At 45.4% G+C, this 26635-nt stretch overlaps 1 protein-coding gene across 8 annotated transcripts in view; it reads left to right on the top strand.

The window, feature by feature from the left end:
- Positions 1-26635, top strand: part of LOC142573306 (COMM domain-containing protein 8-like) — a 144909-nt gene that overhangs the window by 10457 nt on the left and 107817 nt on the right. For all 8 annotated transcript variants that reach the window (XM_075682981.1, XM_075682974.1, XM_075682977.1 and 5 more), the window contains one exon: positions 19870-20016. In XM_075682981.1, coding sequence (XP_075539096.1) covers positions 19870-20016 — 147 coding nt within the window. The remainder of the gene's footprint in view (positions 1-19869; positions 20017-26635) is intronic.

The raw sequence follows: 26635 nt of genomic DNA, 5'->3' as shown, positions 1-26635 counted from the left end.
AATTTTATATACCACACCGACGCTGCAATCTACAAACTTCGCGTGGTTCTTTTCACAACCTGGTTTTTTACTTGTTTTAGAAATACGGCTGCACAACATTGACAGTTTCTGAGGAGCAGAAAACACTACCGGAATTTGGTATCTAGTGGTGACATTCTTTAGATTGTGAGCCACTCTATGGCAATACAGCACAACTTCAGGCCTCTTCTTTTGTGTAATACAGTCACTTTTGTGCCGCTTCCCTTTCAGTTTCTGACGCAATACCTTCGAGACTGATGTCACTACCAGTGCTGCTAGTTACCCAAGTGGGGTGGTGACGTCAGTCTCGGAGGTATTGCTTCAGAAACTGAAAGAGAAGCGGCACAAATGTGAGCAGCTGAGCGCAGCAGCCAGCCTCGTGTCTTGAGGTTTACGAGAGCAGCCTCCCATTTATGTGCAGTATTCACTAATAAGTCTGTTTGTTACTGCAAACATGCTTATTCCGGTCAAGAATTTTCACTTTTTCAATTAGTGCATTGAGAACATTTGACATGTTTTCTCTTGCATACATGTTGTGAATAGAAGTGCATTGGTCATTGTTCGCGCAATGCAGTGATAAACCTGATTTATTTCACTCTAATATTGTTTTCTTCGAACATTGTCCCTGATCAAAATTCCATGAACAAGAAGCACGCGAAAAATGACACCATAGAAATAAAATTTTCTTACGTAGCTTCATGTTGCAGATGGGCGCCTTATCAAGTGTAACTCTTAGAAAACAGTGTTAGAAACAGCAGTTCTCCTGGCTAAAACAACAGGTTGAAAGAAAAGTGATTCCTTATTTTGTTTTTTGTTTTTTTGCTACGAGTGCTTTTCTTTATTTTCATTTGTTTGCAGCATCGGGTCTATGTTTTTAAGAAGCGGGTATTGACACATGTACTTATCTTTATCGGGCGACCACGTTTCGCCGCCTAACAAATGTTATCGCACAGCGCGGGACGCGCCTGCATGTATCCGAAGTTTCTGGAAAGTTATCGATGCTTCTATCCGCTGCCTGTTGTCGCCGAACCCTGTGTTATCAGATTTCATCGCGTGACGCGAATGGTGTAGAACTTTGTGGAAGGCACGCGGGTCCCAACGATTAGTCCGGAACATTCGAGGACTTCTGTATAAAAGCCGACGCGCTTGACCTGCTGATCAGATTTTCGACGATCGCCGATTGTGTTCGCCGTTGTCGCCGTTCTTTAAATGTAGCCTGTTATTGTGGTCGACGAAAGAGATCGACGAATAAACCGCCTTGATCACCCCAGACGGCCTCTACAAGTTAAAGGTTATACCATTTGGACTGTGCTCGGCGCCTGCAACGTTCCAGCACGTGATGGACACGGTTGCCGCTTCGCTTACGATGAGCTTCTGTTCCTAGGCCACGTCATCAGCAAGTCTGGAGTCCGCCCCGACCCGCAGAAGACAGCTGCCATTGCAAAGTTCCCGCAGCCCATCGACAAGAAGGCAGTGCATAGATTTCTTGGCATGTGTGCCTACTACAGGCGATTTGTCAAGGACTTTTCACGCATCGCTGAGCCGCTAACACAGCTAACTAAATGTGATGTCGAGTTCAAGTGGGAAACGCCGCAGGCCGATGCATTTCAAGAACTCAAACGACGCATGCAGTCGCCGCCCGTACTTGCGCACTTCGACGAGCACGCCGATACCGAAATACACACTGACGCCAGTAGCCTAGGCCTCGGTGCCGTCCTAGTCCAGAGAAAAGATGGACATGAACACGTGATAGCTTACGCTAGCCGGTCGTTGCCAAAAGCGGCAGGCAATTATTCTACAACCGAAAAAGAATGCCTCGCCATTGTTTGGGCTACAGCGAAATTTCGCCCTTACCTCTATGGCAGGCCATTCAAAGTGGTTAGCGACCATCACGCATTGTGTTGGCTAGCTAACTTAAAGGACCCCTCAGGATGGCTGGCACGGTGGAGCCTCAGACTACAAGAATACGACATCACTGTAACATGCCAGTCCGGACGAAAACACTCAGATGCCAAGTGCCTATCACGCGCCCCCATTGACCCGCCGCCGCAAGATGACGAAGATGACGACGGCTTCCTTGGAATAATAAGCGTGGAAGACTTCGCCGAACAGCAACGAGGAGACCCAGAGCTAAAAGCCCTAGTCGAGTATTTGGAAGGGCATACCGACGTTGTCCTTAGGGCATTTAAGCGTGGATTGCCTTCGTTCACGCTTCAAAACAACATACTCATAAAGAAGAACTTCCCACCAGTCCGCGCCAGCTACCTTCTTGTTCCGTCAGCGCTACGTCCAGAAGTACTGCACGCCCTACATGACAATCCGACCGCTGGGCACCTCGGTTTCTCCCGGACGCTCTCGAGGATACAAGAAAGGTATTACTGGCTGCGCCTAACCGCCGATGTCGCCTGTTTCGTCAAGACATGTCGAGACTGTCAGCGACGCAAGGCACCACCGACAAGGCCAGCGGGATTACTACAGCCGATCAAGCCTCCTTACCGACCTTTTCAGCAGATCGGGATGGACTTGCTGGGACCATATCCGACATCAACGTCCGGAAATAAATGGATCGTCGTGGCGTCGGACTATATCACCCGCTTCGCTGAAATTAAAGCTCTATTGAAAGGCACCGCAGTCGAAGTGGCGAAATTTTTCGTTGAGAACATCCTGCTGCGATTTGGTGCTTCAGAAGTCCTCATCACCGACAGAGGAAGGGCTTTTACAGCAGAGCTCACGCAAGCCATTCTGCAATACAGCCAGACAAGCCACAGGAGGAGAACTGCCTACCGTCTGCAGACGAATGGTCTCACGGAGCGCCTGAACAAGACCCTCGCCGACATTCTAGCAATGTACGTCGACATCGAGCACAAGATGTGGGATGCAGTTCTTCCATACGTAACATTGGCTTACAACACGACGGTGCAAAAAACAACACAGATCATGCCATTTAAGCTGGTTTATGGCAGGAATTCGACGACGACGCTTGACACCATGCTGCCGCACGTCACTGACGAGGAAAATCTTGACGTTGCTACCTATTTCCAGCGCGCCGTAGAAGCTCGACAGCTCGCCCGCCTACGGATAAAGAACCAGCAGCGTACCAACAGCTGACACTACAACCTCCGACGACGCTTCATCGAGTACCAGCCCGGCGACTATGTTTGGGTATGGACCCCGATACGCCGACGAGGACTGAGTGAGAAACTATTGCGACGCTATTTCAGCCCCTACAAGGTCATCCGACGTATTGGCGCGCTGGACTATGAGGTCATGCCAGACGGCATTCGCATTCACAGCGGCGCCTTGCACGATCTGGAGTTGTCCACATGGTGCACCTTAAACCCTTTTACGGACGCTGACGAACTTCCTTATTTTGTTGATTTCTTTGCTACGAGTGCTTTTCTTTATTACTTTCGTTTGTTTGCAGCATCGGGTCTATGTTTTTAAGAAGGGGGTATTGACAGATGTACTTATCTTTACTGGGCGACCATGTTTCGCCGCCTAACAAATGTTATCGCACAGCACGGGACGCGCCTGCATGTATCTGAAGTTTCTGGAAAGTTATCGATGCTTTTATCTACTGTCTGTTGTCGCCGAACCTTGTGTTATCAGATTTCATCGCGTGACGCGAATGGTGTAGAACTTTGTGGAAGGCCCGCGGGTCCCAATGATTAGCCTGGAACATTCAAAGACTGCTGTATAAAAGCCGATGCGCTTGACCCGCTGATCAGATTCTGACGATTGCCAACTGTGTTCGCCGTTGTCGCCGTTCTTTAAATGTAACCTGTTCTTGTGGGCCCAGGTTTGCCCAATAAAAGTTAGTTTCATCTTGCACAGTATTGCTGCTGTGTTATTCATTCGTCACTCCACGTGACAATATGCTCAGTGTCACTATCGCAGAGCCCCCTGAGGGAGACTAAGTTTCGGTCTTGAAACCGAAACCCCCGTGTCACACCATCCCGCTTTTTTTAAAAAAATAATTCTACGAAGAAGCAACGTCATACACTTGTTAAGGGTATACATTATACAATACTAATTGTCAGAAGGTGTATTGAACAGAAGGCAGGGGAAGCATCATTATACATCTGTTAATGGTATACATTACTTTGCCATGCTTTCTCAACTCTCTCCTCCCTAAAAACAAGAAGCAGCAAAATGGAGCACTCGCTTTTTTTTCTTCTTTTTTTTCCAATATAAATAAAAACGTAATAAGAAAATGAACACATAGGAACAAAATAAACTGCACAGCAGCCAACAATACATCTGCCTAGGTATGTCACACAAATGCAATAACAGAAAATATGAACACATGAAATAATCATAAAATAAAATCTTTTAGGTGGTGCAGTTTCTGGCGCCGCTTTTTTGATCACAGAGGCAATTGCGGTGCATGAGGTTGCGTTTACAAAGTTGCTTTTGAGCTTTGCTGCTCAGCTAAGCACTCACGAGGCGAGACTGGGGGTAGAGATGAAGACTTGACGTTTGAGCTTCCTAGAACACTGACGCTGGTCAGGCGACCCCGAAGGTGAAGAACAGGATCCAAAAGAATCCGAAGATTCACTGACGTGCTCTTCAGGCACAACTGGGAGCGAAGACGTATGAAGAACTGCATGTGAGCACGAAGGCTCAGAGACATGAGCATTAGGTGTTTCAGAGGAAGCATGGCGACTGGGCCCATGAGTAATTTGTTGTGAAGCTGCCTGCATTGAACCACTGGGTTCAGTTATGCGCCTATCAGGCAAAACAAGGAGTTCATTTTGGCTGGGTGCCATAGCCAGACGTTGAACTGGTACCTGAACAGAATCCTCAGATCCTGGGAAATCCTAAGCAGTCAACACTGCTAGCAGAGCATTTTGACTGGGCACGTCAGTGAGCATAAGTAATCATCCCGGATTTTCTTGCCTTATGGCCAAACATTGAACATTCATTCGAGCTACTTTACGAGCTGTATAAAATACCTGCAGTAAATCATGTCCACTCTCGCATTGACACAACTGCCACCATGCCACGCCAACACATATAGGCCTTAACATACTAAAACAGGCAGGCACAGGTAGTGACACCTGGTGTCATACTGCATAAGCGAAAAATGCAGAGGCTGACCCACTTGTCACAGAGTAAGAATGTGTATTGGAGGTTGCGTAATCTAGAGTTTCAGTGACTTGTTGGAGCAAGAGGCAGATGAAGCCTTCGCTTCCTGCTGCCACTACTTTTCATGATAGCATTGTCTCAGTGCTATATCAGCCAGGGGGGCGTAGTGCACGCAAAAGCGTGGCTGGCTTCGCCTAATTTGTACCGCCAATGTGAAGATGAAAATAATGGGGCTTTGCATGCCAAACCACAATCTGATTATGAGCCATGATGTAGTAATGAACTCTAGAAGTTTGGACCACCTGGGGTTCTTTAACAGGCACCTAAATCTAAATACATGGGTGTTTTCGCATTTCGCCCCTATCAAAATGTGGCCACCATGGTTGGGATTTGATTCGGCGACCTCGTGCTTAGCAACCCAACACCATAGCTACTAAGCAACCATGACAGGTCGATGTGAAGATATCGTCAACATGACATGAAATCGTATCATTCCTCGCCGATTCCCAAATTCATCAAAATGAATTGTTTTCTCATCTAAATTTGCTTTTTTCGATTGCCTGATAATTCGGAAAATTCTGTGGCCCCTTTCCGTGTAAGAAAAATCTATCAGTGACTGTACTTATTGGCATAAAAGGTCGAATTTCAGTACAAAGAAATTTCGATTGATGAAGCAAATAGCCGATTTTACGTACTTTGTTATATCGAAGTTGAACTGTAGTTGCATTTAGATATATGATCACTTTTGCGAGATTTCGTGTGAGTCGACACAGGACGCGCACTGGGCCAACCTCACTTTGCACAGCGCAACAGACGGCCTGCGATGCGTCCGATGCGGTGACGCGAAATTGCACTAAGTGATTGTATCCCCGAAAACAATTGCTCGAGAATGCGTGCTCACAGTGATCACATCGTCCACCGTGGCAACATTGATGAGTTGGTCTTGTGTTATAACTTGACAAGACATGAAAGATCAGGATATTGGGTATGTCTTCATAATGCAAAAAAGAAGTGAGGCGTGCAGACAGGACACAAGAGTAGAGAAGTGGACAACACGAACGCCAACTATCAGCTGCAACTGTCAACTGTCTGCACTGTCTGCAACTATCAACTGTTTGCACACCTCACTTCTTTTTTGCATTATGAATCCTTACCAACTAGCTCAGCTTTCTGTCGTTCTAAACCGGGTATGTCTTATAGGCATGAAATTTCGTGCTGTCCTGCTTGGACTTCAATTTCAGAAACTTTGTTTCGACTGAAGGTGCTTCTCTTCTCACCTTAAGGAGTTGGGGATGCGACTGGCACATGAAAATGCACGGCGCCTGTGACCAGCGAAAAGTTTCTCATGAAAAACATTATTGGTCACCATCATGAGAGCAATAAGCTAATTTACATGTACCTATTACTCAACCAGTGCATTCTTAACGTCAATGGCCTGCACTTCGAACACATATCGATTTTGAGCTGCCATCCAGGCATATGATGGAGAGACAGAGCGAACATGGGCTAATTATGCAAAAAAGAAGTGAGGCGTGCAGACAGGACACAAGAGTAGAGAAGGGGACAACACGAACGCCGACGAGTCGACATTCATGTTGTCCACTTCTCTACTCTTGTGTCCTGTCTGCACGCCTCACTTCTTTTTTGCATAATGAATCCTTACCAACTAGCTCAGCTTTCTGTCGTTCTAAGCGAACATTGGCTAGCTGCGACACCATTGCTAACTGCAGTAAAAAGAAGATATCGCCGCATACATACGCGAGGTATGTGAAAAGGAACACCACGAAAGAAAGATGAACTGGAAATGTACTGCAATGTGTGTGACTGGGCGTCTACAACTTGCGCGGAACACGATGTAGATAACATGCACGCATGAGAGCACGGCGTGCTGTTCACCACTGGGAAGAAGCCTTCATGGGACACACAGACACAAGCTTCAAATGGTTCACTGCCGCTCATATCGTACCGCCTCGCGATGCGGAATGGTGCATTAGAACCGAAGAGCATAACGCTAGAAGTAAGGAATTCCGAAGATGACCATAGCTAGTTGGTTGAGCGAGGCAAAGTCCGGAAGTGCCTGCATTGCAATTCGTCCCCACAAGGATGGCGGCGCGCACTCATCGCCTCTTTTAGTCACCTGCTAGCCAGAGAACTTCTAGAGAGCAGCCAGAAGTAAATCGTCCTGGCTGGTTCTGGCAGCCTGTGGGTAGCCAGAACTGCCCAGCCCAAGTAAATGGAACAGCCGGCTGAAGTGCATGGCGTAGTGGGCGGGGTAACCCGACAAAGATGAAGGTGTTCTGGCTAGCTCTGGTAGCCCACAGGTAGCCAGAAGTGGAAAATCGAAGAGACCCATTGATGAGCGCCCGGGAAACAGGCTTCATGCGGACCCACTCGACCACTCGATGCATGTACTCATATATGGTCTCAGCCGAAGTGCACGTTTCATACTATCGTCTGCTCACGTTTTCTCGCGTCTGCTCGCGTCAGCTCTCACTGCTCTTGTTTCGTTTGCTTGGTTTGGTCTCGTTCACGCTTGTTTCGATTGTCATGGTTCGTGATGGTTTTGTAATCTGATAGCATGTGTGACACAAATTGTTTAGTACTTTCTGAAAGCCAAGCGGCACCAGCGATTACACTGGAACCTTGAATGAGTCATGCATAAAAGCCGACACGCTTGACCCACGGATCAGATTTTCGACGATTGTCTCTCTCAAATTTTGTCTCAATATATCATGAAATGAAAACACTTAAAGAGCTGCGCTCAAATTTTGCATTAGGGAGTATTGTAATCGTCAGTGAATTCTTTATCTTATATAAGGGGAGGCTTCAACATTGACCATGATACAAGTAACACAAGCTCCGTTTACATGAACGCGACAGTGGCGCATCACATTTCGAAGCGCATTTGGGAAAGGCGATGCGACGCCACTTACATGTAGCGCATTAACTCTCGCGAGAATGTAGCGCCACATGGTGTTGTATAAGGGAAGTGCAGCCAACTTCCCGTGCAACTGGTTTCGGGTAGTGGGCTGAGTGCACGTTGGTGGCTGATTGCCGAGAAATAGTTTCGCGTTGAGCACGCTGCGGTGAGCGAAGTTGCCGTGGGGGACGCCATTTTGCTTCTGCTTCGGGCGTTGCTGTCTCGCAGCTTCACCGGCGCAACGTGGCAGTCCCTCAGCTAATTCCTTCCCATAGTTCCTAATGCGATGATGCTGCGTTTGCATGCTCCGCGAGAGTCGACTCGCGCCCGTAAATCTACCCTCGCCTGGCGCATTAATGCGATGCGCCTTCCTAGCGCATTACCGCTGTTTACATGTATGCGATGCGCTAGAAATGCGATGCGATGCGACACTGTCGCATTAATGTAAACAGGGCTATAGCGTAGTAAGGATGAGGGACAAGTCAAGGCAGGACAAACGCTTGACCTGTCTTAACTTGTCCCTCGTCCTTTGGAGGTGAATTTTCAATTTTTACTTAACTGATGTCTCGGCCCCCACACGATAGCCTGGTTCACAATGTCTCTTCTTCGAGAGCTTGTTACGGACACCTGCCAGTGGGACACCCCACTCCCTGATGACAGGAGAAAGGAGTGGGACAAATGGAAAGAATTTGTACGGGCCTTTGAGAACATGCAAGTTCCCACAGCTCACCGGAAAGAAGTTCACTTTTTCTCAGATGCATCTACTACTGCTATCGCTGCTGTAGCATATCTAAAGGTTGCCAATCTAAGAAGTGCCCACTACTATGTAGGGTTCATTATGGCAAAATCTAAGCTGGTGCTGCTTCCCAAACACACTTTTCTGAAGCTCGGGCTGTGTGCTGCAGTGTTAGTGATGGAGCTGGCAGAGCTCACTGAACGAGAAATGGACGCAACAGTTGATGCTGTGAGCGTCCACACGGGCAGGTGAGGCAAGAAGGTTTGACGTGTACGCCAGTAATCGGGTGGAATGCATCAGAAGATAAACATAGCCAGATCAGTGGCACTATGTTCCAACCGATGTTAACCCAGCTGATCACAGCACAATATTTATATCTGCAGTGCACCTTCAGCAGTGAACATGGCTTGGACTTCAGTCGGTTTCAGTCACTGCAGTGTTGGCCTCTGCTTTTGTGTGACTAGCTGCCGCATCGGGCGCAGTGTGACTCCAGCCTGTAGTGGCTTGGCGGTGCAATGGTGGGCCCCTGACAATACTTCCAAGTGTTTTTGAAATCATACATGGCAGAATTTCTGCGCTTCGTGCCCTCGAAGAAAGGGAGGAAGTTCGGATTCTGCACCACGTTTGCCTGTGATGTGAACATCTTGCATGGCGGCAAGTCTGACATCAAGGTCCACATCACTTCGAAAAAGCATCAGGGATACGTGAGAGCTGCGGACAGTGAGCCAAGCCTAACAAGTTTTGTATGCAGCGACAACGATCTCGATGTGATTCGTGCAGAATGCCTCTTCATGGCGTTTTTAGTGAACACAACATCCCGTTGAGGTGTCAGCGATCATGCCGGACCGCTTTTCCAGCAGATGTTCCCCAAGTGCGAAGAAGCGAAATCCTATGCCTGTGGACAAACAAATACGACGTCAATTGTTTGGGAAATGGTCGCCAACGCGGAGACTCCTTTGCTGGATGCCCTAAAACAGCAAGTATTATCGATCGCTGTGGATGGCAGTAACAATAGGGATATGCAGCTTTACCCTATTCTGGCGACATATTTTGTTAAAGAAACGAGTAGAGTCGAAAGCCGCCTTCTTTGGCTCGGGACAATCCAAGGGCAAGTGACGGGTCACAGGATTACAAATCTGGTTTTGGACGAGGTGAAGTCTCGTCTGTTGGAAACCTGTTGGCTATGTGTTGGACAATGCCAATGTCATGATCGGCAAGAAAAACAGTGTTTCTACTGTATTGAGAGATGCCCAACCAGGTTTGATAGTGCCATCTCATCAACTTGGCCTCCGAAAAAGGAGCTTCATGTCTTCCTGTAAAAGTAAAGCTAAAGCTCAAAATGGAAAGATCGACTTGAAGCATTCACCGACACGTTGGCTGTCGTTGGGAAAGTGTTTGAAGAGGCTGCTTGACCAGTGGAAACTGCTACTCAGCTTTTTTTTTTGTCTGACACAAAGCAGTGCAACAAGCAGAGCTTGTTTTTTGAGTCATACCAAATTCTGAAGACTTCCTCACAAGCACCCAAGAGCCCTGCACTGACCCCAAAGTCTGCTACACATATTCACAAGACTGCTGCAGGCCTCGGGAAAAAAAGCATAGACGGCGATGAACTCTCACTAAAGAGGAAAGGAGCTCATTCTGGACCACAAGCAAAAAAAAAAAACTTCATACCAAAGATTCTGGGCAAGCCAGCCACATGACCCGTGAGGAGCACCTGTTTTATTTTTTGTCATTGGAGCTAAACAGCACATGCTGTCTTTTTCTCCAAAATGTTATACCACTTTTTGAGAATGCAAACTGCCTCCTTCAGGCACAGGCTCCTCAGATTCATGTACTGAGAGGCCTCTTGAACCGCCTTTTCAAGGATCTCCCGACTAGATTTGTGCACACAGGTGTTGTCAAAGCATGTCATTCATTGCTGGAAGTTGACTGTGGAGCTGTAGAGAACCAGAAAAGTGATGAAGACGTAGTCATTGGCTGCACAACCTACTCTGTGGTTGAGGCATTGAGCTGCATTGAGAGGGAGCAGTTCTTCTCTGCTTTACATCTTTACTTAACGACAGCATGCAATTACATTCGCCACAAATTCCCGCTAGAAGATGTCAATCTCAAGATTGCTGAAGTTGCTCAAGTACAAGCTCTGGAAACTGCTTCATTCAACAGCGTATGTCATTTTATTGTGGCGTTCCCTGCTATCGTACCCCAGTAGAGTGTCGAATCAAAAAGAAGCAATCGACGCTCTTGAAGTCCAGTTTGCCAACTTGCAAGCATTTCAGGTTCCAGCCAACATATTGAATGAGCCAAGGTGCAACATGCAGTGGTTGCAATTAGAAAGCGTTTGAAGTGTCGACAGATAGCTCAGGGTCCACAGAATTTCAATGTTTATGCTGGGTATTCTCTTCATTCCCCACAGCAATGCTGAATGTGAGAGAATATTCAGCACTGTGAACAAAAATCAAACAGAGTTTAGCTCATCTGTGTGTGAGAAAGCACTCAAAATGCTGATGGTCAAGAGGCACCAGAGTGGTACTTGCGTTGAGCAAGCTTACACGGAGAAGTTTCTGAAGCAGGCAAAGTCGGCAACAGCAAAATCATTGCAAAAATAAATTTTGCCCCAGTGGAGTTTTAACTCTTTGCTCCTCAAGACACGGATTTCACTTGCGGTTGTGAAAATGTGAGTAAGCTTGTCGCAAAAGGTAAATCCCTTAAAAAAGAATGCTGCCGCGCCCCCCCTTACCCCCCCAGCCACGATAGTTTTACAAATTTCCAAATCGTCAGGTTGGCAGGTGTGCAACGTACAGCCCCAAGCGAGCGCCCTCATGACCAGAGTGAGCTCAGGGAGACTTACACCTGGCAAGTTTGAGCATTTTTCAAGCTGGGCCATGATGGAGCATGCGATGGCAGTTCTCATGTGGGCAGCTGGAAACTTCCACAATGCCTCTCATATGGCATCAACCAGTACAGAACCTGGTTCATTTTGCCCCGAGCAGGCCTCTGTGGATCAGCTCACTCCAGCTGGAAGAGTTATCGTCTGTTCAGTGCAGCGGGCGGTCTATTCTGAGGAGCTTAAATGCAAAGAACAAGGGGAGAATGTTCCCAGATTTAGTTCGTTATGGAAACTTGACCCATGGATTGACCCAAACAAACATACAAACAGTCTTTTAAGAATCGTCGGATCACTTGGAAAGGCCCTGTTAAACCAAGATGAGTCCAAGCCCATGATCATGCCTGGACGACACCATGTCACCGTGCTCCTTATATGACACTATCACGAGCAGATCAAGCGCCATGGCCAATATTTCACTGAATGAGCAATTAGAACAGCAGGCTTCTTGATCATCATCGTCATGATCAGCCTATTTTATTTCAACTGCAGGGCGAAGGCCCTTCCCTGCGATCTCCCATTACCCCTGTCCTGCGCCAACTAATTCCAACTAGTGCCCGCGAATGGCCTAATTTCATCGCTCCACCTAGTCTTCTGCCGTCCTCGACTGCGTTTCCCTTCTCTTGGTAACCATTGTGTAACCCTGATGGTCTAACGGTTATCTAACCGGCGAATTACATCACCTGCCCAGCTCCATCTTTTTCTGTTACTGTCAATTAGAGTATCGGCTATATCCGCTTGCTCTCTGATCCACACTGCTCTCTTTCTGTCTCTTAACGTTATGCCTAGCATTCTTCGTTATTTCTTTCTGTCATCAAAGAAGAAATTTGACGTCAAGACACCACTTGGAATCCCTCCTAATCCAAATGATAGATAGCAACCTCAACCGGAATGAAGGAATCCTCCCCCTTATTTACACGTGCTGCTTATGTTATATTTTAAAGCCATATAAATATTGTATCGCACATCCTTGATTTCATTGTGAACAAGGCTCCCGTCAGGGGAGCCGAAACATCTTTTCATGCATTCATTCAGTGGTCGGTGTCCTTCTTTTTACCCTTCTTCATGATGCCTCCTGACCAGACGAGCTTCCGTCAAAACCTCGACTTCACAGTTATAAAATGTATAATGTTGTGAGAGGATCCGTACCTTTATAGACTACTCTGGTCATCTTTATACAATGGAAAATATAGGTACGATTATCTATCACAGAATTTTTTAACAGCAGGCACTTCTACATGTGAAAGCCATGTCCAAGGCAACAAATGATACACAAAATATCTTTGGTTCCCCTTTTCTTTTTTTTTTTTATGCATAATATGTAAAAGTGAACATAATGAAAAGAACATTGCACATCACACTGTTACACTGTAAAAAAGCAAAGTTAAACAAGACACTTGTAACCCATCTTGGGACAACCAAGAACCGAAGCTTGCTTTACTAGTTTGAGAAATTATAAGCATTGACACACGATACATATTGCACTTAAAAAAAAGACACCCATGTGTCAGCCTCGGACACAAGGATGGGTGGCTCATTTATTCTGAGTATGAGTGGTGTGATGGCCAACTGAGCGAAGTAGACTTCGTAAGTGTGCTTACTGCACGTTTAAGCTGCAAAAGGCAAGAAAGAAATACCCCTTCTTTTCAAAGATACTACACAACCGTAGTGACATAAGAGAGACATTTTTGGTTCAAAGAAACAAATTCGTATAACAGTCATTTGCCGTAGTGAAATGTAGAGATTTGCACATTGCACATTTATGCTGCGAGAAATCCCCCATTTTGAAGGTTGTCATTTACCTAACGGGTATGCAAGGAACATTTTTGGCATAAGAGCTGAATTCGCATTGGAGGGTTGAAACCTGTGTAGAAAATGGAAACATAAGAGCTGAATTCACATTGGAGGAATAGAAACCTGTCTGATTCAAGTTCCTGAAATGCTGAAAGCAGTAACGTTAAGATAACATGATAATCATAGCAACGTGAACAATGTCACGAGTAATGCATAAATTTGTAACTAGGAGTGAAGTAACTGTTTTAGTGAGGCAGTAAGGATGATGCAGTTTTTTTTTTTTAGGAGTGAAATGAACATTTCCAAGCAAACCAAGAGAGGAGCTATTTAGTGACATAGTTCTTAAACCATGCCGGGGGTTGTTTACTTCATGTAGACCTGCGGAAGACTGGTTGTTGGGGAGAAGGTCTAAGAGAATTGTTACTTGTAGATGAGCTGGAAAAGTGTGTTGGTGTCTCGAGTTCCTTCAGACATTGTAGGCTGGGACAGAATGTCAGCTGGAAGCTCTGCAGATTCTTCTGCGGAGCAAGAACCCGGTCACGGGGGTGAAACATGAGGTTGTGATGTAGTGGGTGCAGCAGGAAAACCTGTATCAGTAGGAATGAAAACATTGGCCTTAGCAAGTCTATAAAAAAATTATCAATTCTTGGTAGCGGAAAAGCATTGACTGCAATGGCTTTGTTGGGTTCCCAGAGATCGACGCAAGGTCGAATGGAATTGTCTTTCTTCCGAACCGCGGCGTGCGGGGAAATCCACTTAGACACTGATTCACGTTTGAGGATATCAGCTGACTCCAGGCGATACAGTTCGGCAGAGACTTGCACACAGAGAACCAGAGGTAGACGATGTAGTTTCACTGAGACTAGTTGCACTGAAGCTTGTAGACAAACGTCATGGATGAAGCCCTTCCCAAGTCCCTGTTGTCCTGAGAACGTAGAGAATTCTGCTGGAGCATGGTGCGGTAAAGATGATGACTGGACCCTTGAGTCAGCTGGAATTCCTCACACTTGCTGACATGTGAGCGAAGATCCCTGAATTTCGATGCCCAGAGCTTGAATGGCGTCAAGGCCTAGAAGAGAAGTGCCCTAGTTTGTGACGTGAAATGTCACTGCTGCAGACTTATTGGGGAGCGAAGATCCTTGAATTTCGATGCCCAGAGCTTGAATAGCGTCAAGGCCTAGAAGAGAAGTGCCCTAGTTTGTGACGTGAAATGTCACTGCTGCAGACTTATTGTGGTACATGGCGACCGAGGAGAATTGTCCTGAATTTATTATCTGTTGCTGAGAGTAGTTCTTGAGTCGGAGACTCGAAGCAGACAATGGGAAACCCTTGAAGTGTTAACAGTGTGTTCAAAGGGGCTGGTTGGTTCATCTTTAGAATAAAAACAGGAACAGCGCAACACAGGACGAGTGTGTAAAGAGCACAGGACACTGTTTTTATCCTTGAAGTGTTCTTCATACGTAGTGCTCTTCATCAGAGACACTGTAGCTCCGGTATCTACAAGATACTTGAGTGAAGTATTTGCAATAAGGACTTCAGCACAAATTATTGCCGGATGGGAATCTGGGGCTTGAATTGTTAGCACAGATGAGGCTGTACTTGCTTATCTTGCTTCAGCAGCAAAAGAGGAAACGAGTCGAGCTCATGCCGGAGACGGTCGATGCATTCGGTTGCTCAAATGGAAAACTGTAGCATAATGACCGACGTTCTTGCACGCATGGCAGGTAACATGCTTAGCCAGACAGCCTGGATCGGATGCTATGTGCCCAGTTGATCTACACTGGTAGCAATGGACTGTAGCAGCTTGACTGGTGAAATTCTTGTTGGGCACCATCTTGGCTGGTTTCTCCAGATCACGGCTTCCTTCTATGTTGTTGGGCATCATCTTGAACCCATTGGGTCGAGAAAAAAGGTTGGTGAGGACTGCCACCTTGAGCACTTGGGCGACGAAGGTGAAGGTTAGCGACGCCATGTTGACGCTGTGTCGAGACGCAATGCACGGGCAAACTGTTGAAGACTTGAAGTTTTTTGTGAACTTGCTGGACGCTTCTTCCAATTTCTTTCACCTTCTTTAGCGTTATTGAAGGTCCTTCATAGAGCAGGCTCTCTCAAATCCTTGTGGATGCGACACCTTATAGGATTTAGTCTCGGAGGGATTCGTTATGCCAAGCGCTGCATGTGCAAACAGGCGCCAACCAAGTAGCGCAGTGACAAAGTCCTGAAAAGACTCTCCTGGCTGCTGTTTACGGTCATGGAAGATGATGCGATGTGCCAGAGAGATGGTACTCTCTTCATAATGTTTGTCGAAGGTACGGAGGATGTCTTCATAAGTTGCAGTAGCTGGGTCCACTTGCAACGCAATGTCATAATACAAATGCCGCCCCTCGAAGCTCAAGTTGCTCAGTAGAACAGCCTTTGTCCTTTCGTCCGGGTTAGTGCCTCACCTCTGGCTGCCTGTAGAAACGTTTGAAACGAACGTTTCCACATTAGCCAAGGTACAGCAAGAGTAGCTGGCATAGCAAGGAATGGTGGCGACATGACGCCATGGCAGGAGCAGCGGACAGGAAAGCTGTTGTGAACGCGGACGTTGTCAGCGAAGTAGACGAAGTGGCAGGAAGAGTATCGCGCATGGTGTTGGTAGCAGGAATGTAGGTGCAAGTAGTAACCGGAGGTTTTGTTTCATCGGCAATGTGGTGATGTCGGTATGACACCGGCCAAAGGGAGGCCTACAGAGCGGTCATAATGGCTGGGGCGCAAAGCACCACAGAAAAGAGACCTGTGACTTCGACGGGGACCAAACGTAGACTCAGTTTATTTCCAGTCGAGCCGAGCTTGTCTGAGACATTCTGACCAATTTGCAAGATTCTGAGGTCAGAATGTCTCAGACAAGCTCGGCTGCACAGGAACTTGCTACACGCAAGAGTGTTCCTTCAGGCAACTCAACCTGCAGAAAAAAGGAAGAAGTGGCGAGAGTACTCAACAAGAATTGACGACAGTGTGGAAGCCCTCTGGAGACCTCTGCTCAGGCAGCTACGGGAAAAACAGAATCAACAGAAAAAGAATCAAGGGAACCGGAACAATGCAGTCCACATCGAGGGAGACATACAACTGCCTGGGTATGTGAAAGACACCCTGAAGCTGGGACCAAAATTTGCTGTTGAACCAAAATTGTCTGCTCCTGAACTCTTAACCTTGGTTAGAGACGTTTCAAAATGCGCTGAGGAAAATGAAGTAGGAAGGTGTATCTCAGTAGGTGTGGATGTTGTGTCGCGAGCTAAGCCATCCAGGGCAGTCGTGCCCTTAAAACGTGTGAAACATTTCCTTCGCGAGAATAGCTTGGCACTGCTTCCTGCAGATAAAGAAGGTGGTTTTGTGGTCATCCCACATAACTCATTGAAACAGAAGGCAGATGAGGCCTTGAATTCAGTTTTTCATAGCAAGAAAGATGTCTCACTTGCGAAAGTGAAATTAGAAGCTAAGAAGCTTTGTCAGAAATTAAACCTGAGTAAACTGGTCCGCGAAATCGAAAGTAAAAAACCTGACAGCCTTGAAATGTTTTTTTCGATCAAAACTCATAAACCAGAATGGCCACTGCGTATTATAGTGTCGGAAGGTGGAACTTGGCAAAAGTTCGTAGGGCTTTTCCTTCAACGCAAGTTGAAGTTGCTTGCAGTGGATGATCCTTTTCTGACCAAGAACTCGGAAGAAGTAATAGGGTACCTGAAGACGCATGTAGGCAGCAATTTGAAAGCTTTCTCTATAGATGTCAAAGATCTATATTATTCACTGCCACATGATAAGTTATTAGTATGTGTTCAAGAGGCTATTGATGCTTACGATGAACTGAAGTTTGTAAACACCATCTGCATATCCACACAGGGTTTTCTTGAACTATTGTCCATGTATCTACGCTCGACATTCTCCAAGTGGGATGGAAGTGTTTATCTTCAAAAACAAGGAATTTGCATTGGTTCCTGTATTGCGCCAATTTTAAGTGACCTTTATCTTGCTCGTGTAAACAGGATACTGGATGCCAAATTAGAAAACTCAAATGTAAAAAAGGTGTATAGGTACGTTGACGACTACCTTGTTCTTCTCGATCCAAGCCCTAGCGGGGAGGTTTGTCTTGATGTCACACAAGTGCTAGATCTTTTCAGCAAGTGTTTACAACCGCTCACTGTTACGCATGAAACGCCACAGGATGGTACTTTGCGATTTCTCGATCTAAAAATGTTTTTTGAGGGACACCAGCTGTGCTGGGCATATGAACCAAGGGCGAAAAAACCGCTACTGCCATTTTCATCAGGCCACTCTAAGTTGGTTAAGAGGGGGATTGCAAAGTCAGCCCTAATGAATGCTCTTCGCCGCTCGTGTCCTCACAAGTGTTTGTCCAGTTTTATGGCGCAAGTGGATCGCCTGAAACAGGCCGGTTTCCCGCAGCACATCATCACAGCTGTGGCCGAAGGTCTCCTAAAGACCACAAAACGCAGACGACAGGATGAGGAGTCCACTTCACGGGAAAATACGAGAGTGAAGCAGAAACGCGCAATCATACCTTACATCCACGATATCTCGCACAGACTGAAGAAGATTGGCAATAACGCAAATGTTAGCGTCATCTTTTCAGCGCCAATCAAGCTGTCCAACTTGTGCAAGGCCAGCTACTGTGGTTCTGAGAAGCCCAGTTGCCGGACAAATCACAAGGAACGCTACGTTCACTGTGTGAACAATATAGTGTATGAACTGCCCCTGTCCTGCGGCAAAAAATACATCGGCCAAACGGAAAGGTGCCTAAATGACAGGTTGCGTGAACACGCAAATAATGTGCGAACTGGAGGAGTGGGGCATCTGGCTTTTCACTGCAGAAAGCATGGGTGCAGTCCCATTTATAAACAGTGCATGGTGATAGGAAGAAGCCCAGCGCAAACAACACGTGAGATTATTGAAGCGGCAAAGATTGCTAGTTTAGGGAGCGCGTGTGTTAGCGCGCCTTCAATAGATCTTTCAAGTAAAGAATTCGATTTTTTAAATGTGACACAGAGGGTGGCCTGATGGAGATTACATTTTAATCTTTTAGACTTGCTATTACAAAAAATCTTTTTTGGCTACGCATGGTCGGTCTTCATCTTTGATATCATCTTAACTTTCCATTACACATGTCTCGGTGCTGTCTCATTTGACTAAAAATCAGTACATATGCGGATGCGTACGGTTGTGGGTGTTACCTATATATATATGTGTCTACCGCTTTGTGGAATAAAACCATTGTTGGAAGTTAGCGCTGTGTCCTCGTTTCGCCACTGTCTTTCGTCCCTTTTCGTGCGCTAAAAACCTCTGTTAAGTGTGCTTCAAGTGACAAAGCCAGGATGCTCAATAGTCACTAAGTGTGATTGCATCCCGTTGGCACACCCCGAAAATGCGTTTCTCAAAAAAATGTTGCCGAATACACCAAACAGGGCGTGAACAGGCCAGAAAAGGGAGATGTGGTGTGAGACGGCCATCCTTGTTCCATGGCCACTCTGTGCCCAGTACAAAGATAACAGCATATACCACAGGACGTCACAGGGCGTCAGGCTGCTAGCCAGGCAGCTGTATGATGTCCAGAGACCACTCAAATAATTTTATTCTCACAAAGAAGTGAAAACAATGCAAGGCTATTGTGGGCTTGTAATGCGACAGTTCCTTATTTTCTATGCACCCTGTCTTCATGAAAATAAAATTAGTTGAGTGCTCTTTTATATTCTCTTTTCTTTTCTTCCTGTGACGTGAACATCATCAATATGCCCCCATTACCAACTCGCCTAGCTTCAACTCTTGCGCCTATTGAAGGCAGCACTTCACTTCATTCAACCCAGAAAGCATGGTAGCTTTAAAGAGTGATATTCAACAATGGATTGCATCTATGCCATTGTTCAGTGAAAGGTTAGAGTATTAGAGTTGTGGCCCTGCCTTGTTTCGTATTAGCAGTTAACTGCCCCTGCTAAGCTTTTTGTAGTATTGTGATAATGTAGCCACAGCCATGTAGTAATGCAACAGTGCTAGAGCTCTCTGTTCTGTAGCTGAGGTACTTGAGTAACTGAATATCTTGGAGACCATCGCAAGGAAAGCAGAGAAGTGTGGCTCCACTGCATTCGAGGTGCTAAGGATCAGTGGAGAATTTTTCAACCACGTGCACGTTGCAGATGCCCTCTCTAGCGATGCTGAAGATGAAATGGTTACTGACGGGTACCAGCTTGATGATGCAAAAAGCACAGCTGCCTGGCAGAGGAATGTCTGGTTGGTAGCCAGCTTCAGTTCAGTTTATCTGAGGGGAAAAAAAGTGTGCTTGTGGCCAGCATCCTTTAAAAGCTGATGAGGCATTTGAATAAAATAGAGCTGCGATGAAATGAATGTTAAGTGGGCGATGCACGGCGCTCATTTCTCTGCCAGGGGTTGCTGGATGTCCTGCCAGCCACTCACCAAGCCGTGGTGCGCAAGGTGACTCAAAGTCGACGCGAGGACATTCGTCACCAGCTGCTGCACAAGACAGATGACATCGGAGCTCGTGCCTTGACCGACCTGGACTGGAGTGTCAAGGTGTGGTGATTTCAACAGATTTCTTTTCCCCCTCCTTTTTTTAACTTGAGATGGAATGTCCTTTCTCCTCAGGCAGAATTTGATTTTTATTTATGAAATTGTGTATCGAGTTAGATCACAGGATCTCATTGGGGTAGTGTTGTTGCACTAGGTAAATGAGGTTGTTCTATGAGAGCCCTGTTTCTTTGAAGGCAATGTTTGATAGCTTCTTTGCAAGGCAGCTGTTTAAACTGCTGAATTATGGCCATGACACGATCAGCGGAAACATCTAAGAAGTGTTAGTCCTACAGGTTGGGAAGGTGCTTCCGGTTGGAAGCTGTGTTGGGCATCCAACAGTGATCATAGTTCAGATTTGCTGCTTCCTGTGCCTGTACGTCTCTGACAAGTGTCTCTGGAGAAATGCTAACGTTGCACAACACTTAGAAAAAACTAGTTCCTTCTTTAATAACCAGCATAGATTTAGAAAAGGTCTTTCCTGTGTTACACAGTTACTTGAATTTATTAATGACCTTCACACAAGCATGAGTGGTAATTCCCAGACTGACTGTGTATTCATAGATTTTTCGAAGGCCTTTGACAGTTTTCCTCACGGACGTCTGTTTGCCAAACTATCTTGCCTTAACCTCGACTCCCTTACCGTCTCATAACTTCAAAACTTCTTGTCATTCCGTAAACAGTTCGCGGCCATTGACAACTACTCTTCTGATACGTCTAATGTTATGTGCAGTGTACCTCAGGGTAGCACGATGGGTTCGCTTTTATTTCTCATTTTCATAAATGACTTTCCCTCAGGTAATTCATTGACAATTCGGTTATATGCGGATGACTGCGTCGTATACTGAGAAATTCAAGCGCATCATAACCATATTGCTCTTCAACAAGACCTTGATCGAATTTCCCATTGGTGTTCCTCATGGCAAACGGCGTTAAATACAGATAAATGTAAGGTGATTACCTTTAGTCGTATATGTATGAGTTCTTCCTTTAACTATATGCTTAACAATTGTTCTCTTTCCAGTGCATCCTTATATAAGTATCTAGGCGTCTATCTTACACCATCTCTTTCATGGTCAAGTCATATTTATTATATATCTTATTTATTTATTATCATACTCTCAATGCCCGAGGGCATTACGGAGAAGAGTGGTGATTATTACAAATGAATTTGTTGACAATATTCTTGAAGTTTGTGGCATCAGAAATGGCAGTGATGGGTGCAGGAAGGTGGTTCCAGTCATTCGTAGTTGGTGGTAAAAAGGAATCAGAATAAACGTTGGTGCGACAAGTGGGAACAATGATCTATGCGTGACAATATGTATGATGGCGGGGAGATTAGTTCATCCTTAAGTGTTTCGTTAGTGTAATAAACCTTATGAAAAAGGCATAGGCGAAAGTATTTACGCCGTAGCTTTAGGTTAGGCAAGCCAAGGGTTAGTTTCATTGACGAGACACTTGCATGGCGAGAATAATTAGAAAGAATAAAATGAGCAGCTCGGTTTTGAATGGATTCGATGGTATTTTTTAGCTTTAGAGTAGAAGGGTTGAAAATGGAGCATGTATATTCGAGTTTAGGCCTCACTAATGATTTGTACAGAAGTAACTTGACAGCTGCAGTTGCTGACGAAAAATTACGGCGTAAGTACTCAACCATGCGATTAGCGTTACCGTAAATGTAATTTATATGAATGTTCCAGGCGTAATGTGGATGTGTGTAATGTGGATACCAAGGTATTTGTATGATGAAACATTTTCTACAGGTATGTTGTTAATATTATATGTAAAAAGGGTGATATTTCTGACAGCACAGGACAAACGCATGGCCTTACATTTATTAGAATTGAGCTTCATTTGTGATTTAAAACACCATGATGTTACTATGCCAATGTCTGGTTGAAGAGTATGGCAGTCGCCAGGGTTGGAAATGACACCATACAGAACACAGCCATCGGCGAATAACTTGATTGATGATTTAATGTGGTCTGGGAGGTCGTTAATATAAATTAAAGATAATAATGGTCCTAGAACTGACCCTTGCGGTACACTGGAGGTTACTCGACCAGTGGAAGAGAAACATTCGTTAGCATAAACAAATTTGAATGGTTAGACAAAAAACACTTAATCCAAGCAAGCACGTTAGGATCAATGTTGAGGTTACCTAATTTAGTTAGGAGTAATGCATGTGAAACAGTATCGAAGGCTTTGGCGAAGTGTAAAATAAGGCAGTCAATAATATCGTTAGCATCCATCGCCTGGAATAAATCTTTAGTAAATGCAAAAGTTGTGTTTCACAGGAAAAGTGTTTTCTAAATCCATGTTGGTAGGGGGTAAAAAATAAGTGTGACTCGAGAAACGAAACCAGGTGTAAGTAAATTATGTGCTCCATTAATTTGCAGGCAACGCTGGTTAGGGATACAGGTCTGTAATTAAGTGGGGAGTAATGATTACCAGACTTATGTATGGGAATCGCCATCCTTGCCTTCCAATCGTTCGGGAGGATGGCGGTTTGAAGTGATATGGGGGGAGCAAAGATTTCGCACAGAATTATAGATGAATAAGTAATAGTTCCCTTAAGAAATTTCGAGTTGATACCATCTACTCCAGTGCATGCAGAAACTTTTGATGTCTGTATCAACTTTACAATGCCATCAAGGTCAGTGGTAATAGGAAACATTGGAAAATAATGTACATCAGGAAAAACAGCACTTGCACACAGCACAGAATTCGAAAATACAGAGATGAACATGTCATTCAACACTTCACAACAGATGCTGTGATCAACAGGTTCGTTGTTGAGATCGTACAGTTCAATGGCACTAGATTTTTACCGTTGACCACACTTCAAAATTTCTGTGGGCTGTCTTTCAAGAAAGAAGGCAACATGTGCTCATACCGTATTTACTCACATAATGATAGCACTCGCATAATGATCGCACCTCTGAATTTTGTTGTCAAAATTCTATTTTTTTCTTTCCTGTATAATGATCGCACCCTGAACTTGTCGCAGCGATATGTCGTGTGCCAAGTCTAGCTAAGGATGATCGCGCTTACCACCTGTCAAATGCTCTGCAAATGACTCTTAAAGACATACCGAGCAGTCTGCACACACCCAGCATTCTTAAGCAGATGCCCCGTTTCATTCCTTTCATCACTTTCCGCACTTCCATGAAAAAGAAAGCTACAACCAAACTTGCCTCTGGTTTATTATTTGTGGGCTTCATAATGGTTTTGGCAAACAACTACAAAATAAAGGGCTCCTTTCGATTCTTCTCATCTGCATTCATGGGCACGCAACAAATAGCGAACGGCAACGATAGTGGCCACATTTACACTGATACATTAGAAATGTACCCATTCATATGTCGACGCTTGTAACGCAGCTAAGATATTCACCCACCCTTAGCGGAAACGTGCCATATTAGGATAGCAGTGATGACAAATGCCGCAGTTTCTGCGGCATGCCCGCCATGTGTTTCTATGTAACTGGCAGCTAAGCACGCCCATCTGTTCCCGTCCCCTCAAAGTGAACATGGCTACGTTGTTGTCGCAAACTTGCTGATATTAACGATATTATTCATTACTGATATGGAAGAAACTGTTTCAATGCGCATAATGTACTCACGAGAAGAAAAATAATCGCATTCTGCTTGCTCTGCCAGCTGCCATTTTTGTTTTGGTGTCCCTCACTGACAGCGGCAGCCGCCTGCTTGTCATCCCGCAGCAAATGCGGGATGAAAAAAGAAACTGTTTCTTTTTGTGGGAAATTTAACCCGTCTAATGATCGCACCCCTGAATTTGCGTCAAATTTTTTAACAAAAAAGTGTGATCATTGTGCGAGTAAATACGGTAAAATGTTTTTTTTTGCCGACTCAGCTACAGCATTCTTGCAGTCGCTCAGTGCTATTGTGTAGCATGCCAATGTTCATCACTGCCAGTTATTTTTGCTCGTTGGAAACTGTTTTCTTTTTGTTCAGTAAACGTTTAAGATGCCAGTTGAACCAAGGTACGTGAGAATTGGAATAAATATGTTTTTGCGGGATGTACCGGTCAAATAAGGAGTTGGCTTTTTCTTTGAATATTGACCAGTTTTCTTCAATCGATTGGGAGTGGAAACTTGGAATGTAGTCAATGATGTTCGTTATTAATGGCGGCAAAATCAGCAATTCTGTAACCAGGAATAAATTTGGACGAGGTAACAGACGGGATGGTTAAGTGCAAATAACACTGGATTATACAATGGTCGCTAATACCCGGTAGGTAAGTTAGAGGCGAAACAAATTCTGGGGATTTAGTGAGGATTAAATCTAGGATGTTAGCCGAGTGTGCAGAACATCGAGTAGGCATCAGAATAAACTGGTGCAGGTTAAAATCAAGGCAAAGGCTGATGAATTCGGAATATTCAGAACAGCATTCGTAGGTTGAAGGGGGATCAGTATGCCAGTTAATACCAGTAAAGTTAAAGTCCCCGAGGAGCAATAATGGCGTAGAAGGGAGCCATAAAATCTGACTATTTAAGGCATCGGGAAGGTCTGGACAAAATCTGTTGTGTGAAGAAGGGGGCCTGTAAACGACGCAAATGATGAAATTGTTGCGGTCGAAGCTTATGTGCATGCACACTAGCTCTAATGGTGACGCAAGCTCAATTGCAGCAGTGGTAATCAAATCACGAACACGGATAAGTACACCGCCACGACACCGCACGTCACGGTCATGTCGATAGAAACGGTAAACACCCTCACATTCCAAAATTTCATGGTCTTCAATTTTGCTAGAAAGCCATGTTTGTCTAAAGATAGCAATATCAGCATTGCACGTGTTAATGACTGAAGATAAAGCATCCCGCTTGTTGCGGGATGCTTTATTTATTTCAATAGAAAAGATAAACATTTTTTGCCACCAGACCATGACTCTGCTATGTTTGTAGATTGCTAGGGCCATCAGAAGGTGTATTTAGGACAGAATTTGTTGAACGAAGTTTGTCGACGTGGATTTCGCAGACTCGATCAGTTACCGGACAGTAAACGTAAGTTTTTTTGTCAATTTGTAGACGGTTAAGGCGCATCTTATATTTCTGTCTGCTAGCCTTTCCAAATTCAATCAGATTTTCAGGTCACAAGCGTGTGGCGTGGCAGAAGTCTTCGCTAACAGAAATGCCAGAGCCTTTGAATTTTTTTTGCTCAGTGAAAACATTTTGCTTGTGCTTTGAGGACGAGAATTTTAGGATTATAGGCCGGTGTTTATTTACTGCGTAGGAACCCAGCCTGTGGGTGCAGGAAGTGGCTTCATCTATTAAAGTTATCTGTAGTAAACTGGTAAGGCAGTCTCGAATTTTAGTTTCAGATTCGGACCAATTCTCAGCTGGGACGTCAGGAATCCCATAGAATGTCAGGTTGTTCCGGCGAGAGTGGTCTTCCAGCTCATCCAACCGAGAAGTTATTGCTGCAGTTTGGTCTCGCACAGCTTCCTCAAGCACAGTGAAACCTCGTTAAACCGTAGTTGGCCGGAGCTCGGAAAAAGTATGTACTAAACGGTATTACTGTTTAACCGAAATAGTATGAGATCGACCACTTACCTGTCAAAAACGGAACTCAGAGAGAGTGTGATGAAAGGGGAAGAAAACATGGAGTATTTATTCACTTCGTGCGACAGAAGTGTTATTTTTGTTTGATGCCGCGGCGGCCCAGCAGCGACGACAGTGGCCTCAAACTTACTGGAGCTGTGAGCCAGCTTTTCAGCCAGCCCCCTCTTCCCGGCAAACACTCACATGGCAGATCAATTGTTGGCGTTAACGTATTCACCGTGCACGTGCGCGGTAGCGCTGCAGAAGTCGCGGGGCGCCTTTTTCATTGCGGGATGCTGTTATCGTCGCGACGATAGCATTCATGAGGCTGACGTAGTGCACAGCTTCGTCCACTGTCGGGCCTGTATCTTCCCGTGCTGTTGCTTTCCATGTCGTCTTCATCACTGTCGCTAGCTGACACTTCGGCAACAACAGAGGCAACGATGGCGAAAAGTCGAACCTCGTAGCCGACATCCCTTCGCAGTTGCAACAGCGCTGCCGAGCAACTTCTTCGCATTCCGAATGCCACACACCGTAGTCAACAGCAGATACCTGTCGCATGCCAATGGCAACTTCTTCGTGTCACGTTTGATAGCACGAATGATGTCTAATTTTTCTTCTATGCTGAGCATTCGGCGCCTTTTTTTATCTGAGTTTTGGCACGACACGAGTTCTCGCAGGCACGACGCCACAACACTCTCTGGCATGTTGCCGAAATGATGTTGATGTTGATGTGGCTTCACGCGCGAATGCACAGGGTACTTGGAGGCTGTTGTTCCAATCTCTGAGGCTTGTTGTTCTGCTGGGCCGCCCGATGGAGGCGACGCACCGCCGTGTTTGCGCAACGAAAAGTTGAAACACTACTTGTTAACCAATACATACTCAATAAGCTGGTACGGTTTATGCGGGTACAAAACGCATTATGTTCAATGACCGCTGAGTCGGGGATTTGACTGTACTACTTTTAAAACGAAACTACTCTTTAAGCGGGTACGGTTTAACGAGGTTTTACTGTACTCTCGGAAGATCATCACCATTCTGATTTGCTTCATATGATTCCAC

This window comes from Dermacentor variabilis, chromosome 2, assembly GCF_050947875.1.
Source record: "Dermacentor variabilis isolate Ectoservices chromosome 2, ASM5094787v1, whole genome shotgun sequence".
NCBI lineage: Eukaryota > Metazoa > Arthropoda > Arachnida > Ixodida > Ixodidae > Dermacentor > Dermacentor variabilis.
Note: the sequence above shows the minus strand (reverse complement) of the source record. Positions and strands in the feature narration are given on the sequence as shown.